Raw genomic sequence first — 20,240 nt, forward strand, 5'->3', positions numbered from 1 at the left:
TGTGTGTCCAGCTTTTAGGCAGCAATAAAAATGTCAAGGTAGCTCTTGCAAATTAATGCTCCTGCTAGAGAGAGGAGGAGTTTTGTCTAGTTGCAGTTTTAACCCACCATAAGGTAGCGCAGAGCGGTACTATGCCTGTTGCAAAGAACAGATCTGTATTTTATGGGGATTGCTGAGTGGATTAGTAAAGCCTGCCTTTACAGGCACTTTGAAACAAATGAAATGTATGTGAGAGAGAGGCTATAGATGAGGAATACTTTAGCTGGGTGGCAGTGAGGGAATCCGAGAAGGAGGTAATGGGGGCGTGGAGGACGCCAAAAAGATTGTTGCACCGGGCGCCACCAGCGCTGAAGCCAGCCCTACGCGCAACATCTGTCTTTAGGCTTCCCTTCTATCTCACACAGGGGAGGCACCAAGCACCAGTCTCAGTGCAGACTGACGAATCCACTAATATCAGCCCAATGTTTGGACTTTGAATCACTGGCCTGCCTTGCCAGGACCCTTCCACCTCCTTTCACAATTAAATCGCCAGTTCTCTGCATACTTCATGGAGAATGCCTGCCCATGCTTTATTCAAATCTCTATGGAGAAGCTCCTTTTGTCACCCCCCTAAGCCAGGGAGATATGAACAGCCAGTGTTTGATACTATATTTAACTGCCTGATGTCATGTGGCTGCCAGTCTTTGCGGCGAAGCTAAGCCCCCCAGTTGGTCTTCTCTCAGGGAGCTGTGCAGACCCTCTGGGCTGAGGCGAAACAAGCATCTGGAACCACAAGAAGCTCACAGAACTTCAACAAAAGGGACCCGCCGCAGGTATAAAGTGGGTGCATTGGTTCTCATGGTTATTATTTAATTCTTGCTCTTGCCTGCTGTCCCTTCGACAAAGGACAAATTAACAGCTGAATTGTGCAAAAGGCCCTTTGAGCGATCCCATATTTCATCTTATGTATACTTTCTATTAGATTAATATGCTTCTTGAGTTTGGTGACAGGACGTTTGAAAGGGTGTTTACATCGGATTGAGTTGCCATGGCAACAGTTGCCAGCGTCTGGGCATCTTTCCTTGCGGAGATCAAAGTACAGGGTGTTTGACGAGAAGCAGAGGGTGTTTGGACAGTTAAGGGAACAGCAGCTGAGTGTTTCTGATTCTGAGAGCGGCAGAAAGGTTGTTTGTTACGGTGTATGTACTGGAACAACAGCAGGATGAAGAAGGTGGCATCTTTGAGCCGAGAAAATTAAAAAGAAGTTGGTGAAGTGTCCAGTTGTGCAGTTACATATGGTTTCTCCAGGATCTGGCAAGCGCATAGGGTTTGTTCGGGCAATGGATGCCTACATCGAACATTCCAGTTGATTACCATCGAATCATATAACTAGTTATTGGCGCTTGCTGGTGTCTATTGGTTTAATTGATATTTTTAGGTCCGGTGCTAGCCAAGACCTTTTGAACTTACTAAAATTATATGTAAAATATACCTACTTAAAGGGGCTTTCAATCATCCCTCTTTATCCATTGGTCTTTTCTTTTAGTCATTCACATTTTTCTTCCACCCTCTATAGCATACAGCATGGGGCAATGCAACCCACTTCAGCCATTGGCTATCTTCACTGGGAGTGAAGCCATTCTGCCCTTTCACAAAGAGCACATCCACAAATAAATAAGTTCCCTTCCGTGCAAGGGCCTCCTCCTAAGTAGATGTGTGATTTTTTAGACCAAAAATGTTTTTGCTATTAGCTTACGTTAGTTATTTTTTAGTTTTTTTCCTCTTTAGATTGATGAGGGCCTGGCATCTTCCTCAACAATAGTGGTTTGCAAAAACCATGACAAAACAAAACAGAATTGCCCAGAGACAATAGGCGATGAGATGCCAAAACTATTGGCTTTGCAAATGGTTGTTTTATTTTGCCACTACAAATTTCCTTTCTTTATGCAAGGCCTCTTAAGTTCTTATCAAGGCACATTTTTGCCACATCAAGCACCTAACTGGGTTGGGCTGCCATTCCGCAACTCTGGCATTTTCCAGGTGAGCTGCAGGCTAGAAGGCTGTTTTCTGAGCTAATTGGCTGCCATGGCAGAAAAACGATGCCCCTTGTGTCCCTGTTCTAGTGGGGTCTGCCTCCCAAAGCGTAGGACTGGTTTAAACATTTTTGCAGGCACTGATTTTAGTTACCAGTTCGACCCTGTCACCAGCAAAAAAAATTGTCAAACTGAATTTCCACCAGAGGCCCATATGTTTGATGTCACCACTGCAAAAGTCCTTTCTAAGTATCCTAATATTATCTTAATTTAATTTTTGAAGAATAGACATGCCATGCTTCATGGCGCTTTAGTAAAAACGGAACCAAAACATTATTTTATTTAATTTCATGGACTGCTGAAGGAAGCTATGGGGCATGGATGATTACATTTTTGGTTGAAGATCTTTACCATTTACCTGAAGAAGGCCAACTTAGTTTCGCCTGGCATGAGATATGGGAGAGAACCTCACAGTCTGGCCCTAGCAATGGAGAAAGATATCTCTCCGAAAGTCATGTTCTTGCTTTGTGTATAGAGCACTGAGCAAGATAGAATTTAACAAGGCAATAAATAGTATTCTCACCTATGCTTACAGTGGGTGTTGGTCTAGATTACATAAACAGCCTGGATGTGCTAACAAAGATTTGTTGTTGCGGCTAAACAGTGCTAACTCCCATAAAGACGGACCGAGAAAAATACCTCACAGCTCATTTGCTCTATTTATTTATTTGAGGCTAGTGCTGTTTTGTGGCATCAAACATCACTCATGGTTCTTGTTTTGCCGGTTTTGACAAAATATGGGAAACTGTCTGTGATTGAGAGTGTGATAAAAAAAGTAAACGGTACAAACGTATATATGGTTATAATGTGTACAGTGGCCTTCAAAGCATCTCTGTGCACATTAGCCCCACCCAGACACTTTATGCAATCTGACCCAAAATAGTTTGACTACCTGGGGGAGGGAGGGGCCTTGCATGCTCACTGGTAAATTGGTTAGCGCTAAACTCCAAAGGAAATTACATTTAACACATATTGAATTAATCGGATACAGAAGGTGGCAATTTTTCCCTAGGAAAAGAGTTATCAATAGCAATATCAGTAAGCATGTGACTCTGGCAGCTGCAAAGCCTGAGTGTCTTCCTTGTTTTGTTTCCCGACACAGGGGAGGAAAAGCCCGGGAAACGCACACAATGTTATCACACAGCAACCTGATGAAGGAGAGGAAGCAGCAAGCCGCCGCCATTGTGAAGGCCGTCCAGGGATCTGGTACAGATCTGCAAACCTGTAACTTCAGCCTGTTCTCCTCCCCGCCCTCCCTAACATTACCTAATCCACACTTTTAGTCCGCTAAAGTCCTTGTCTCCTCCGCAGGGTGGATGACCCTTAAATAATCTGCTGGAGTGTCTCACAGGCCATACACACATGGTAACTAACCCTTTTGTGGATCTCATTCATTTGAAAGCTATTTTCAGATGAGCAACTGCTGTGAAAGAATGGCGCACCCTAACAGCTGATGGGCTTTCTGCGTGGGTAGATTTACATACTAAGAACTTGGCTATCCGCCATTTTGTAACACAATGCATGCAAATGTTTTATTACCAAGTTGTGCAGCTTCTCTGTCGTAGCTATGCAGTGAAAGTGTTATTTTCTGAATTGCTGTATGGTGCTCCAGATTAGCCGTTTTCAAGGATGTTCCCTCAATGATACAGTGTTTTCCTCTCTGCATGACATAGTTTAGAAACAGCCCACAAAACCCTACTGTTCAATGGAATGGTTATCCGCCTCTCTCTAGTATGAAATATCTAGGTTGTGGGAATGCACCTTTCTCCTCTAACTTTGCCAGATATTGCATCATCCTTGTGACCACGATGGACACTTGAGTAAATCTTAGAGAGAACACAGGGGTTCATAGGTGCAAGTGGAAGCATATATCCATTTTCCAAGGCCTTCAGTATACCTCTTTGTAAATTCTGAATTAGCTCTCCATCAGTACCTAATTTGTGCCAGTGGTTGCAGGTTATTGGCGCCATCATTCATTTATTGGAACCAAGGCTCACTTTTCATCTTCAGCCTTTGGGCCAGAACAAGCGAGAGAAAGCAAGAAAAGGGAGGAAAAAGGAAGATGAGGAAATATAAGAAACCAGAGACAAAGTGCGAAAGTAGTGATCAAAAGAACCTCAAAGAGTGAGATTAATAGACATGAATTCTGAGGTTGTGGAAGCCACGAGATGGAATAAGAACTAGACAGCCTTGCTATTCGTCCAACCTGGCATCCGATAGCACCAGTGATAAGCTCCTAAGAAAACTACTATGCCCTGCTTCTTTTTCACAAGTGAACCACTGCATCAGACAGCAGCTCCAATGGCATATGCCCTATGAGCTCTGCCAACACGGAGCAGCGGCTCTAGCTGGTTGAAGCTGAAGAGAAAATGGCTGAGGCGAAAGAATGGCTAAAGTAAAACAGGCTTTAGATTTTCATTTGTAAAGTTGTCACATTTGTGTACCTGCTTGTCTACTGGTGCCCAGTACTGACTGCTCTGTATGGCAGAACATTGAGTTAATCCAATCTTGCCTTTGATACCATCTGCCATTTACCTTAATCCTAAATCCGTAGGGTGATTGGTTGTAAAGGATTTGATTTATATTCCCGATCATGAATTCACCCCTCATACAATGTCAGAGTTGTCTTGAGAAGAGACTGTCTGTACTCGCCAGTTTTATGGACACATAAACTTACCTGGAACTTTTTAAAGACAGGGTCCACCAGCAATATGCCCACCGACGAGGCATATTTCCTGCATTCCTTTTGTGATGGTGCTGGTAACACAGGTGGGTCCGACTACGGTTGGTTAGGGCCCAAGTGGAAGTTGTAAAAGGAAGCCCTAGTAATGTGAGGAAAGGGTGGGGTTTGGTAAGGGGCTGAGTGGTACCTCGCACAGAGAAGTGTCTTCTCATGAGGAAGGACAGACATCTTTGTGACACTATAAACTCTTTACTTCCTTTCGGCCCAGAGGTATGAGCGGGCCTACAGAAGACACACTAGTAGTGACTGAGGGTGCTCATAGACATGGCCCCTGGCTTGTGCCTGCATTACCTCTCACCCCTCCTCAGGACAAGCTGGATCCTCTCCTTGCCAATAACTCCATGCCAGAGCTTCACTACTCAGTGTTTTAAAAATATATTTTTTCTTTTGCTAGCTGCTCGTTTTCAAATGTCATTTGCACGCTTGAGCGTGGGCAAGTTTAGTTTATTGCATACATTGTGCAAATGGTAAACAAGGAACGATTCTGGCAATATTCGTTCTCTAACAGCAAAGAATAGCAAGCCTCTTTTGTCTGAAGTTCTCTGCTTTGAAGTAAGGCCCTCACTTTTCATGGGAGTACACATCAGGAATGGAGAAGACAAGAGAGTCCCTAATGTATTTCTATGTAACCCTGGGGTGTAGATCACACCAGAAGGTGCAACTGTAACCTTCACTAGAAGGTCAGTTGTAAAAAGTTACCCTGGTGTCCAAGATACTGTGCAGCATTGTTCTGTCCCAAACAGGTGCTCCTGGCTAAAGGCTTCCCATCTCGTGCAGTCCTTTGTATCTCAAAACAAAGGTTTTATGGACATGAGACCATCGGTTCAGTCAAGCTTCAAGGCTGGCTGAAGATTCCAGCAGGATTATCAAAGTAGCCATGTAAAATACGTTTTCTGGAAACCAAAAGTTTTTACAATAATAATTACCAAAAGAATGTAACTTATGCTGGCATCTTTTCGTTGTCTAGCCCAAGATGTGAGGCTCTCAGGGTTCAGAATGTGCTCCTTCAGCACACCTACAGTTAAAACAGCTGGATTGTGATCTATTAATAAAAACCGGAAAAACAATCACACACAGTGGAGTCTGTGCATTTTCTGCACCCAGAAGTCAGTGTAGTTCCACAACCAAACTTCTGCTTCCTTCATGTTAGACCACCGCCTCCAATTACTTCAACAGGATATCGTTGCTGACAGGATAGCAGCAAGGACTTGAAAAGAGGAATCAGCAAGAATGGCTGACCAGTTTGGTTCTCTGAACATCATGTCGTCAGTCACAACAATTATGCAACCCCCACAGCCGTGCCCTGGCCCTTGTCCACACTATCAGTTGTATCCTTCTCTGGTGAACTGATCACAGAAGGGGATAAGGAGGCTGAAATTTGATCCAATTGGAGGAATGAGGCACTAAGGATGAGAATCAAGATTCAGTCTGGCACGATTATAATCAACATTTTAGAATCTCTTGGTTAAAGAGAACATTTTAAAATAAGGATGCAATATGGGGTGGGGCAGTGCTTAATTTGTAAATGAAAACGTTCCAGTTCTCAAATCCCTCCTCATAAATTTGCAGCTGCTGCAATTAAATGTGCAAGCACTGAGGGGCATATTTATACTCTGTTTGCACCGAATTAGCATCATTATTTTACTCTAATTGGTGCAAAACTAACTCCATATTTATACTTTGGCGCTAGACCCATCTAGCGCCAAATTTATGGAGTTAAAGTCATTTTTTGGTTGTGGAAACCTACCTTGCCTTAATGAGATGCAAGGTAGGCGTTCCAGTGGAAAAAATTACTCTATGGCCTCAACGCCATATTTATACTCCCGTGCAAAAATGGTACACGGGAGGGAGGAGGGGTCAAAAAATGGTGCAAAGCTTGTTGTGCCCCATTTTTTAACGCCTGGGTTAGCGCAGGCTTTAGGGGACCTGTGGGCCTATTTCTATGGTGGAACACCATGGAATAAGCCCACAGGTGCCCACACCAAGGCCCAGAGACACCCCCACCCACACCAGAGGGACTGCGAAGAACCCCACAGTTCACTGACTTAAAAGAAGAATCCTGGCATAATGAATACATTACTTATTAGTCTAGGGCCACTTTACATGATGGATAGCAGTTCATGGGTGTGAATTCGCAGATCAGGGAATGTGCCCATGAATCCCCTCTTGTACACCTTCAGATTAGTAAGTATATGCAACGTCATCAGGGATCACCTCCACCTGTCTGCTAAGCTCGCCTTGCACAACTTCAGAGAGCAGTAAGTGACATTGTCAATATATATATATATATATATATATATATATATATATATATATATATATAGATATAGATAGATACATATATATATGTTATATTTAGGACTTAGGCCCTGATTTATACTTTTTGGTGCAAAACTGCACCAACGCAGTTTTGCACCAAAAAGTTTAGCACCAGCTTGCACCATTTCTGAGCACCAGCTGGGCACCATATTTACGGAATGTTGCAAGCCAGTGCAGAGGGTAGGCTAGCGTCAATAAAAATGACATTAGTCGGGTGCAGCTGGCGGTGTGGACGAAATGGATTTTGCACCAAAAAATGACGTTAGGCAGGTTAGAGTAAAAAAAAAAAAGCCTCTATCCTGCCTAGAGTAATTTTCTGACGCAAAACCATCCATACCACATGACTCCTGTCTTAGGAAAGACAGGAGTCATGGCCACCACCCCAATGGCCAGCACAGAGGACCAGATCCCCTGGGCATGGCCACTGTACCCAGGGACGGGGTCCCCATCCTCCGATGTCCCTCTGGTGTGGGTGGGGGTGTCCTTAGGGCCTGGGGAGGGCACCTGTGGGTTTATTCCATGATGTTCCACCATGAAAATAGGCCCACAGGTCCCCTAACGCCTGCCATGACCCAGGCGTTAAAAAATGGTGCACATTTTTCTGAACCCTCCTCCCCTATGCATGATTTGTGCACAGGAGGAAAAATAAGGCGCTAGAGCCTTAGAGTCGTTTTTTGCCCAGGAACACCTACCTTGCATCTCATTGACGCAAGGTAGTTTTCCACAGGCAGAAAATGACTTTAACTCTAATTTTTTGTGAAAATATAAATATGGAGTTAAGTATGCGCCGGATTTGCAAAAAAAGACACAAATCCGACACAAAGAGAGAATAAATATGCCCCTTAGTTTGTATAGATAAAGCTGTTGTTTGCTTGCCTATATCTTTGGAGTCGCTTGACGAATCTTCACAAAATTTTCCCCAAAAATTCAACAGTCACGTGAGCTACTGTCTGGAAAATTGTGAGGTGATCCGTCAAGTGGGGGTCGAGATAAAGGGGGGTAAATTTAGATCATTTCAAATGTTAATTCCCATAGGAAAAATTGAACATCCATAACGCAAAAACCACTGGATGGAATTACACCAAATTTGCCAGAAAAGTACCCCTTGGTCCAGAAATAGCCCTTTTTAGGGTTGAGCGCACAAGCGCTCCTTCCCTGTTGAAATCTCTTTTTGGGCTTGTAATCACACCCATGTCGCACCTGTCACTTTAATTGGTTTGTGGGCTTGCCTTTTAAAATCGGCTTGCTTTAATTAGTGAAAGGCATGCATATGTCATGCATTTTCCGGTGTTTAGCCCTCCTCGAGCGCATCAGCCAACTACTGAAAACTTACAAAGCTCGATGTTTTCAGCCTGGTTTCTGCACTACTTTATCTTTTTATTTTCCACGCAGCGCAATTACATAGCGCGATCTTACTCGTTTTTTTCTTTCTATTTGTGTGGCAAGAAAGGTTTACAATGCTAATAGCTCTAATTCAAGCAAATGCGAGACCCGTTGCATTGCCAATGCTTGTATTTCCTATTTCCGATTTCCTAACTAACGCAGTTTCGCACCAAAAAGTTTAGCACCGGCTTGTACCATTTCTGTGCACCAAAAATGACTCTAACCAGATAAGCGTCATTTTATAGTGCTAAACCTACCATGCCACAAGACTCCTGCCTTAGAAAAGGCAGGAGTCTTACCCACCACCCCCAATGGCCAACACAGGGGACAAGGGTTCCCTGTGCATGGCCATTGCACCCTGTGCAATGTATGGGGGCCCATTTTAGGGCCCCCTATGGCACTTAAAAAAATTAAATTAAATTCCTACCTGTACTTACCTGTACTTACCTGGGATGGTGTCCCCCATCCTCCGCAGTCCCTCTGGTGTGGGTGGGGGTGTCTCCACCATAGAAATAGGCCCACAGGTCCCCTAAAGCCTGCGCTAAACCAGGCGTTAAAAAATGGGGCACAACAAGCTTTGCACCATTTTTTGACCCCTCCTCCCTCCCGTGTACCATTTTTGCACAGGAGTATAAATATGGCGTTGAGGCCATAGAGTCATTTTTTCCACTGGAACGCCTACCTTGCATCTCATTAAGGCAAGGTAGGTTTCCACAACCAAAAAATGACTTTAACTCCATAAATTTGGCGCTAGATGGGTCTAGCGCCAAAGTATAAATATGGAGTTAGTTTTGCACCAATTAGAGTAAAATAATGATGCTAATTCGGTGCAAACAGAGTATAAATATGCCCCTCAGTGCTTGCACATTTAATTGCAGCAGCTGCATATTAATGAGGAGGGATTTGGGCACTGGAACGTTTTCATTTACAAATTAAGCACTGGTTCACGCATGGCAAAATGATTAGCATACTGTAGAGGAGGGAGACATGTCTGATATTTAAAGAAGGTCACACAATAGCCTTCGAAGATTGCACTGAATGGATAAGTTGTGCTTGTTTATTTTTAATGATTGCCGTAAATGGAAAATGGGGATTTTTTAGTAAACTGTTTTGAAATTTGTTTTGCTTATTGTAGTTTTAAAAACGGCAGTACTTGTAATTATGAAGGAACAGTTGTAGTTGTTAGGAACACTTCTCTTGAAAGTGAAGGTCTCTGCTCTATTTTATTCATTTACGGTTTTAGTTTCACTTTTAATTTTGTTTAAAAAAAAAATCATATTCTTTATTGTATGCTAACCATATGTACTGAAATTAAAACACTGCACACATGCTTGGACCTCAAAAGGTGAACAGTGGATTTTTGCTTCTGGCTTTATATTCCCAGACAAAGATGATTTATTTATTTTGTTGGAAACAATATTGGTGTGCGTCTTATATGAGACCACTGAATAGGGGTATATCGGTTTTATTGTGAGCAATGTTTAACATGATCCAGCATTCTATTACACCACAATGATTTTGTGTGAATCTTTTCACAAAAATAGTTTTCCATTGCAACTGAGCAGCACGGCTAAGCGAGATTTAGAGCAGTTAAATTTACTGTGTCTAGTAATTCAGGGTTTGAAGGGAGTTCTGGCAAAAGGTTTGGGGTTGTAGGGAGGAATGTTTGAAGATGATATCCTGTCATGTGATGCAAACCGTGCACCATTAAGAGATCACACACATTCAATGAGGGATTGCTGAAAACAAGAAGAGGTCCATGATAACACAAAGTACAAAATACCTTATAAAAACGAAAATGCAACGACTACGTTAAAATGTAGGAGCGTGCAAAACTTCATCCACTAAGGTTTGCAATGATCTCTAATGAAACAACTTAATGAATTTACAAAGTTTGCCACCTTTTCAAAACTTTGGCTAACAAAATAGTTTTAGATCTTTTCCATGCAAAAACGTTTTTCGGAGCACTCTCAATGTAACTCTTTATATTAAGGTATATTTGTCAACATCATATTTGTACTATAAAAAATAATCAGGTGAAAAACTCTGAAAACAGCAGGCTTTGAATAAGCCCCTAAGGCACTCCCAAGGGGCCAGATGTACGAAGCGTTTTGCATGGCGCAAACTGCGAAATTCGCAGTTTGCGCCATGCAAAATGTGCATCGTGATGCACAATCCCATTTTGCAAGTCGGTTCCAACTCGCAAAATGGGAATGCGACTCACAAATAGAAAGGGGTGTTCCCTTCCTATTTGCGATTCACACCGCGATGCAGAATTGCTTTGTGACCGCGAACGCGGTCGCAAAGCAATTCGCAGTTAGCACCCATGTCAAGTGGGTGGTAACTCATTCGCAAAAGGGAAGGGGTCTCCATGGGACCCCTTCCCCTTCGTGAATGTCGCCCTAAATATTTTTTCAGAGCAGGCAGTGGTCCAATGGACCACTGCCTACTCTGAAAAAAGGAAACCAAATGGTTTCATTTTTTCTTTTGTATTGCAACTCGTTTTCCTTTAAGGAAAACGGGCTGCAATACAAAAAAAAAAAATGCTTTATTAAAAAAGCAGTCACAGACAAGGAGATCTGCTGTCTCCAGCAGGCCACCATCCCTGTGAGTGCAGGCAATCGCAAGGGGGTCGCAAATTGCAACCCACCTCATTAATATTAATGAGGTGGGTCTTTGCGACCCCCTTGCGATTCGCAGAAGGTGTCTGAGACACCATTCTGCATATGATTTTGCGACTCGGAAATTGCGAGTCGCACCAACTCGCAATTTCTGAGTCGCAAAATCTATTCTTCCTACATCTGGCCCTAGGAGTGTTGTTTTTGCATAAATTCCCACAGGCACAGTAAAGGAGGATTTGGACCAATAAAGTGAGCGGAAACACCACTGGTATGTGGTATTCTATGCAAAGATTTCATATGCACCAAACAAAGTTCACTGGGGGGAATACTGAGGACAACATACGGAAATTGTTAGGTGAAGTCTGATTTCTGAATGCTATCCCCCTAAACTCAAAATTGCTGTTATTTTCCTTAACAGTCCAGTCCCTGCTTGATCCCTGCAGCGGTACGTGGAGGAAGATTAGGCAAAACACCCACACACCCACACACAGGCATACCTGACCCCACTGACCTTTTGAATGACACTCTCAGCTTGTACAGGATCTAAAACATACATGGAAGAGAATCTGGTCCCTCCATGTCACTGTATGTCACGGTTTCCACTGGGCTTACCGTCGAAGTTGATGAGGGTTGGGGAACGAACCCGGATCTGGCAGGTTCTGCTCTGGCCGAGGTAGGGGCGACCCCTTCCGGTAGCCACAGTGCTGTTTGACAAGAGCAAGCCACTACAGTCCGTGCCCTCCAGAAGGAGTCCCAGAGGAAAAACCCCAATAGGGTAAAAAACCTCCAACAGGAACTCCCTGAAACAGAAGGAGGGCACAAGGGCATTAGAACTGAGGATCCGAGAGTACAGGAAGACTGGAGACGAAGACAGGTCAGGAAATACTGGATTCACAAGAAGAAACCAGCCGGAGCGTGACTACCACCAAAGGAGTGTTGCAACGCAATGAACAAGCAGCTGAATTCCCCTTATATACCCCTAGACAGGAAGTAGGAAACAGGAAGTAGAAACACCACCATCTTGGATTGGGGAAAAGAGTATAACATTGAATAAAGAACATGCGTCCAACAAAAAGAAACAATGCATGCTGGGAAGAGCGGAAGTGGGCAGCATGCTGGGAAAGGGAAAAGGCATGCATAAAAACACCACCATGTGCAGGTATCCGGCTTTTGCCTGTGCATACTGGTAAGTGCAGAAGTACCTAAATGTCCAAATGTAAAGCACACTAAATGCGCTATGCGCGGCAGGATCTAGACCCAACTCAGGGTCTTACCTCCTGCCGCGTTTGTCTTTGCTGTAAAGACAAAAGAAGGGGGCGCGGCGAGTGCCGCGACCCCTGGCTGGACTCGCGGCTTCCCTGCGGTCTGCATGCAGGCCACGGCTTCCCCGCGGCTGTCTTTATCAAGTGTCGCGCCGCGGCCGCCTGAGACTGCGGCCGCGGCCGCCGCAGCACGATAGTAGATCCCCCCCGAGACCCCAGGCTTGTGAGGGAAGAGTCGGAAAAAGCGACGGACCAAAAGAGGGGCATGAACTGAAGGGGCATCCTCCCAGGAACACTCACTCATAGGGTAGCCTTTCCAATGAATAAGATATTGGAGGCGTCCATGAAAAAACCGAGAGTCACAGACTTCCTGGACCTCGTACTCGGGCACATTATCAACCAACAGAGGGGGAGGACAGGAGAATTGTCTGTGAAAAGGATCAGGAAGGTAAGGTTTAAGTTGAGAGACATGGAAAACAGGGTGTATCTTCCACGTCCAGGGCAGGCGAAGACGCACAGACACTGGGTTAATCTTTTTGAGAATCAGGAAGGGACCATAAAAACAGGGTTTGAATTTGTTCTGAGTGAGTCGGAGAGGTAGGAATCTAGAGGAGAGCCAATCTTTATCATGGACCTGATAGTGAGGAGCCTCACAACGTCTCTTATCAGCTATCCTCTTCATGCGAGACTTAGTGGCCACAAGGTTGGAATGTATAACACGTTGGACACCTCGTAGTTGTCGGACATAGGAGGAGATGGCAGGAAGATTGGAAGTATCTTTCAGGGGAGTCGGAAAGGCCTTAGGATGGAAACCGTAGGAGCCATAGAAAGGGGAGACCTTTGAGGCGCTGTGTATGGAGTTGTTGTAGGAGAATTCTGCAAGCGGTAAATAGGTAGCCCAATTACTCTGTGTAGCATTGCAGAAACTACGTAAATATTGTTCGAGGCCTTGATTGAGTTGTTCCGTCTGTCGGTTAGTTTGAGAATGGAACCCTGATGATAAGGCCACTTCGATTCCCAAGGTCTTACAGAATTGTTTCCAGAATCGGGAGATATATTGAGGACCCCTATCCGATATAATGACCTGAGGTAATCCATTAAGTCGAAAGATTTCTTGTGTAAATATTTGACCTAAATCTTTTGCCGTTGGCAACTTTCTTAAGGCTGTGAAGTGAGCCACCTTAGTGAAGGAGTCCACAGTTACCATTATTACGTGATTTCCCATTGAAGAGGGTAATGAGCAAATGAAATCTGTGGAGATGGTGTGCCATGGGCCTGGGGGAACTGGTAGTGGGCGAAGTAAACCTACTGGTTTAGTACGGGGTGTCTTGGCTTGAGCACATATAGGACAGGATGATACATATTCTTCCGTATCTGTCTTGAGAGTTGGCCACCAGAAGTAGCAAAGCAGAAGTTCTTGAGTAGCTTTCTTTCATTCCTCGATGACCTGCGATGGGGGAATCATGGCACATGCGTAAGGCTTCCGTTTGTACTAGTTTGGTGGGCAAGAACAGGGCCTTATCATGATAGTAATACCCTTGATCTATATGAAGTTGCGGCCGCAACTTATTCAATTCTGTGTCTTCTAGACGGGCATATTCGGCCCTGACTTGGTCTAAAAAAGTCTGTACTAAACCAATGATTTTGTCATTATCAAATAGGTTCTGAACAGGAGAATCACTGCACTCAGGGTAACGTCGGGACAAGGCATCCGCCAGGATGTTCTGCGAACCAGGAATGTATGTCATATAAAAGTCATATTGGCTGAAAAAGAAAGCCCATCGAGCCTGCCGGCTATTCTGACACTGAAAGTTTCTTAAGCACTGTAGATTTCTGTGGTCTGTCCGGGCTTCAAAGGGTTGTTTCGAGCCCATCAGAAAGTGTCTCCATTCTGTGCATGCGATCTTTAAGGCGAGTAATTCACGTTCTAGCACGGAATAGTTCTGTTCTGAGTCGGATAAGATATAGGAAAGGTAGAATACCGGGTGCTCTAGATCATCATCATCTTGTCTTTGCAGTAAGGCAGCCCCAATGGCTCTTTCGGATGCGTCTGCGACCACAATTAATTGTTTGCTGGTGTCTGGGTGTCGTAAAATGGGGGCTTGAATAAAGGCTTTCTTTAAGTCTTGAAAGGCTAACTCTGTGTCTTGTGTCCAACAAAAGCCCTTTTTTAGATGGTCTTTTTTAAGGGTTTGAGTAATATAGCTGGTTCTCTGTGCAAAGTCTGCTATAAATTGTCGATAGAAGTTGGCTAATCCCAAAAAACACTGAGTCTCCTTGATGGAAGAAGGAGATGGCCAATTCAATATAGCTTGCACCTTGTCTGAATCCATGGCGACTCCGGTTTGGTTAATGCAATACCCCAAGTATTTTACTTCTGTCTGGTCAAACTCGCACTTTTCCAGTTTGCAGAATAAATGGTGTTGTCGGAGTCGCTCTAGAACTTGGCGAACATGCTTAGAGTTTACCTCGGGGTGAACAGAAAAAATTAAAATATCATCGAGATAAACCACTACTGTTTGTTGCAAAAGATCGGAAAAGATAGAATCCATGAACCTTTGAAAAATGGAAGGGGCATTGGTGAGTCTGAATGGCATTACTCGATATTCGTAGTGACCAAAAGGTGTTCTAAAAGCGGTCTTCCACTCTTCACCTTCTTTAATTCTTAAAAGATGGTAGGCTCCTCTGAGATCCAGCTTGGTGAATCTTTTTGCCCCTCTGACTGCTTCTAGGATGTCCTTAATGAGGGGTAACGGATACCGATCCTTAATAGTGATCTTGTTTAATCCTCTAAAATCAATACAGGGATGCAAATCTTTAGTCTTCTTAGGAACAAAGAAGAGAAGAGCCCCTGCCGGTGAAGAGGAGGGAGCAATCATCCCGCTCTGTAGGTTCTCATCAAGGTATTCCTTAAGAATCTGCTTCTCAGGTTCTGTGAGAGAGTACATTCGCCCGAAAGGAACCACTGTATTTGGTTCTAAAGGAATGGCGCAATCATATTCTCTATGGGGTGGCAGTCCAGGTTCTTCTGGCTTCTGGAATACGTCGGCATATTCCTGATATTGCCTGGGAACTCCCTGTAGGACGTTAATAGAGCATCCCACTTTAGGGGGTGCGGTTAGAAGACCTTTTGGGGACCAATAATCCCCTGCTAGGTAGCAGAGGTGCTGGCAAAAATGAGAGGATAAAGAAATAGTTCTTGTTTCCCAGTTGATGTAGGGGTTGTGTCGTGTGAGCCATGGAATTCCCAGGATCATGACGTGGTGTGGCGAGGAAATTAAATCAAACGAAAGGTTTTCTTGGTGTTTCCCAAACTGTAGACAGAAAGTAGGGGTGGTATATTGTACGGGTCCTGAGGCCAAGAGTGACCCATCCACTGTGTGTACTTGTTCTGGTACTTCCTTAGGTAGTTGTGCTATCTGTCGTTCCTTGACCCACGCTTCATCTAAATAGATGCCACTGGCTCCACAGTCCAATAAGGCCAGGGTTCTTTCTTCTCGGCCATCAGTCAAGTGAACGATAACTGGCAAAAGAAAAAGAGCAGTTCCTTCCTCCCTGGAAGAACAAATGGAAGGTATTTCACGATATCCCGTCCTCACCCTTCTCACTGAGGACGGGAGTTGGCGTTTCCCAAAGGCTTGGTTGGACGAATGGGACAGGTGCGAATTAGGTGACCAGCTGCACCACAATATAGACAAAGTCCCTTCCTTCGTCTGTGTTCTCTTTCACTAGCTGATAAAGGTCCTCGAGCCGCATCAATTTGCATTGGCTCTTCCTCGGTAGCCCCCTTAGTTTCAGGACGGACTTCCTCGGTACGATGAGAGAAGGTGCGAGATGTCACTGAGTGTGATGGCAAACGACTCTTCCTTTTCTCCATTCTTCGTTCATTCAACCGATATTCTATTGTCAGAGTCTGATCCATCAATCCTTTAAGGTTCTCTATTCTAGCAGAGTGCACCAGTTCGTCCTTAATGTCCTCTCTGAGACCTCTGCGGAACAGTGTCACCAAGGTACGTTCCACCCAGGACGTTTCTGCTGCTAATTGTCTGAAACGGGTGATGTATTGTAATACATCTTGATTCCCTTGTTGGATATCACAAAGAGCTTCTTCTGCTGAAGCCTCGAGTCCGGGGCGCTCAAACATCTGTTTAAAGGTAGTGACAAAGGTGGAATAATTAGACAGGCAGGGATCATTTCTTGTCACTAAAGGAGTGGCCGAAGCCAAGGCTGGCCCCCGATAAGGCGCTAATCAAATACCCCACCTTGGTCTTGTCTTGCACAAATTGCGAGGGGCGAAAGGCAAAGTAAACCGTCAAGGCATCCAGGAATTCTCTCAATTTGTTAGGCTCCCCGGAGAAACGAGGTGTAGTGGCAGATACTGAGGGGACATCAGTGGTCCTGGATGCAAAGGTTTGTCGGTAGACGGTATTTTCAGTACGTAGCTGTTGGAGTTCTTGAGCCTGTTGTTGTATTGTCATGAGCAGGGTCTGACTGGTGGGTTCCGTATTTGCCACTGGATTATCCATGGTTCCGGACTGCAACTGGATTTGTAGGCGTTGCAATCTGTCACGGTTTCCACTGGGCTTACCGTCGAAGTTGATGAGGGTTAGGGAACGACCCCGGATCCGGCAGGTTCTGCTCTGGCCGAGGTAGGGGGCGACCCCTTCCGGTAGCCACGGTGCTGTTTGACAAGAGCAAGCCACTACAGTCCGTGCCCTCCAGAAGGAGTGCCAGAGGAAAAACCCCAATAGGGTAAAAAACCTCCAACAGGAACTCCCTGAAACAGAAGGAGGGCACAAGGGCGTTAGAACTGAGGATCAGAGAGTACAGGAAGACTGGAGACGAAGACAGGTCAGGAAATACTGGATTCACAAGAAGAAACCAGCCGGAGCGTGACTACCACCAAAGGAGTGTTGCAACGCAATGAACAGCAGCTGAATTCCCCTTATATACCCCTAGACAGGAAGTAGGAAACAGGAAGTAGAAACACCACCATCTTGGATTGGGGAAAAGAGTATAACATTGAATAAAGAACATGCGTCCACCAAAAGGAAACAATGCATGCTGGGAAGAGCAGAAGTGGGCAGCATGCTGGGAAAGGGAAAAGGCATGCATAAAAACACCACCATGTGCAGGTATCCGGCTTTTGCCTCTGCATACCGGTAAGTGCAGAAGTACCTAAATGTCCAAATGTAAAGCGCACTAAATGCGCTATGCGCGGCAGGATCTAGACCCAACTCGGGGTCTTACCTCCTGCCGCGTTTGTCTTTGCTGTAAAGACAAAAGAAGGGGGTGCGGCGAGTGCTGCGACCCCTGGCTGGACTCGCGGCTTCCCCCGCGGCTTCCCCCGCGGTCTGCATGCAGGCCACGGCTTCCCCCGCGGCCCTCATGCAGGCCGCAGTCTTTATCGGCACGACACTGTAGTTATTATTCCAGATTCCAGGGACATAATTGCAAACAGCAGATTTTGGAACAGTAATACCGACTGCAATCTGGAATTCGAGCCCTTTGCTATCCCACCACCAAAATCCAACAAACTCATGATGAGGGCCTAACAAGTGAATTGATTCAAATTTTTCCACTACAGTTTCCGGAAATATGAGTAGGATAAAGGAATCCTTCCCCTCAAATGTGGGCATGGTTTGTACAATGGGGATGATTGGATGCCAAGCTCCTCATCATGGAAACACAAAATCTGAAAAGCCCTGCCCGAGAGGAAACATTGCCAGTGGCATTTACCTGGAACTGAGATTATCCACAGATTTTGATTCAAAGTCCTGCCAGAAAAGTTACATCACCCATGATCTCTGACCCAAAGTCGGTACCCAAAAGTAACAACGTCAATGAACTCTGACTGTGACCTCTCACCCCAAAATGCTTTGTCCAAATACACCTTAACAGAGGTGCTAAAACACAAGACCAGTCCTGGAATCACTGAAAATGTTAAACACCATAGAAACTACAAACGTATGCTGAAAAAGAATCTTTAAGCTAGTTTGGAAGTTGTTAGCACTCATGTTACTATGCACCTGGAGCTGAAAATAGCAGTTGTAGGCTGTTTTAACAGAATCTATACAATGCTATAAGTTTCCTTACTGTTTTCATTTTCTGTGTAACATTTCACTACATTACTCTCATATTCTGTGGGGTTACCATTCACATTTTATGCTCTGTGTGAGGATTATAAAATAAACATTTTAAAGTATGTTCTGTTTCTTAGTACAATCATTGAATTTGTTATTCATCAACAAAAGAGGGTTTGGAGTTCATTTGTGTCCCTGAACTAATCTTGATTGTTACAAGGAAACACGTCTTTCACAGTATTGCTCAGTGTGTTGTGTATGGGCTGCAGTCCCAGTGGATTTCTAATTGGTAATGGTACATTGACTAAGCCCTTGCAGCAGGAGGGGTAGAAAGCCAGCCCCTGTCATTCTGGGGGGTACCCAAGAGAATGTATCACCTCCTCACAGTCACCAACCATATCTATCTATCTATCTATCTATCTATCTATCTATCTATCTAACTATCTATCTATCTAACTATCTATCTATCTATCTATCATATAAAACAGGATGCAACAAACTGGGTAGTTCTCAAGTTTAGGCAGAGAGAAGTTTCTGTATATGGAGCACCCTACAATTCCAGTGACACCTGAAATGCCCCACCAGCTCCCTGCAAGCGCAGTAGCCGGCCATAGCATTTTAAAAACGTTTTAGCTCATGGTGCCCACCCGGGGCATCTCACAGGACTTTTTAGGCCGTAGGAGGGGAAGCCACATGTCTTCCTCCCCTTTTAGTAAAGGCTCAGAGAGGGAAAGGCACGTGCACCACCCCCTTTCAATAAAATGCAGCCCCAAGGAATGGGGGGTCCTCAAGGCCGGAAAAAGGGTCACTTCCCCTTCCAAATTTTTTTTAAATTGAGTGACCCTGCCAGGCCTTGGCCCACCCCTGAAGGATTATTTTTAGGGTTGAGCGCACAAAGCGTTCTGTCCCTGGTGTAATCTCTCTCTGGGCTTTTAACCACGCCCATGTCATGCCTATCAGTTTGGTTGGTTTGTGGGCCTGCCTTTTAAAATTCGCTTGATTTCATAAGTGAAAGGCATGCATATGTCATGCCTCTTCTGGTGTTCAGACCTCCTCGAGTGCACCGGCCAACTACCGAAAACATATGAGGCTCAATGTTTTCCGTATGGTTTATGGACTACTTTTTCTTTTTATTTCGTAGGCACTTATGCATGACATCGACCCTGTTACATGGATAATTGCACTTTTGCTGGTTACATGGATAACTGCACTTTTTCCTGTTACATGAATAATTTTACTTTTGACAATATGTTTCACTGAGCGCGAACTTCTGTTTCTTTCTGTGTGTGTGCTTCATGCTCATGGTGGTCGGCGGCTCGCTTATGTGAAACTCTTTTACCTTTCAGTTTATGTGGCAAGAAAAGTCCAGTTACGAGTATAAAACTCTAATAGCTCTAACTCGAGCAAATGCGAGACCCACTACATTGCAAATGCTTGTTGTTATTTGATGTACATTTGTTCAGTAGTTTTTGAGAAATTCAAGGAAATCCAAGTTTCTATATATAGGGACGTGAAGGATTCTGGACTCCTCCCAAGTTCGTGCTGAGATCTGATTGGCTGCCATCACTTCAAACCAGGAAGTGTTGGCAGCCATCTTGGGACTCGGCTCGAGCCGAGTCCCCCCACAAAAAAAAACAAATACAAAAGGGGCCAGGGTACAAACACCCTCAACCCCTTAGCTCTGGTGATGGTGTCCCAAAGGGCTAAAAAGCATATTTTTATTTTACAGATGGAGTCATGGTGGATCCGCGGATCTG

The 20,240-nt window shown here is 44.6% G+C and overlaps 1 protein-coding gene across 2 annotated transcripts in view; it reads left to right on the plus strand.

Annotated features, from left to right (window-relative positions):
* Positions 1-666: 666 nt before the first annotated feature.
* The window catches only part of MYOZ2 (myozenin 2), a 201,131-nt gene continuing 181,557 nt past the window's right edge, over positions 667-20,240 (plus strand). Inside the window, exons 1-2 of one of the 2 annotated variants that reach the window (XM_069230166.1) lie at positions 667-812; positions 3,175-3,278. In XM_069230166.1, the coding sequence (XP_069086267.1) occupies positions 3,203-3,278 (76 nt within the window). In that variant the 5' untranslated portion in view covers positions 667-812; positions 3,175-3,202. Of the gene's footprint in view, positions 813-3,174; positions 3,279-3,323; positions 3,438-20,240 lie in introns of those variants that run through there. The other variant, XM_069230165.1, reaches the window with a different exon arrangement.

Source organism: Pleurodeles waltl, chromosome 1_1, assembly GCF_031143425.1.
Source record: "Pleurodeles waltl isolate 20211129_DDA chromosome 1_1, aPleWal1.hap1.20221129, whole genome shotgun sequence".
NCBI classification, from domain to species: Eukaryota; Metazoa; Chordata; class Amphibia; order Caudata; family Salamandridae; genus Pleurodeles; species Pleurodeles waltl.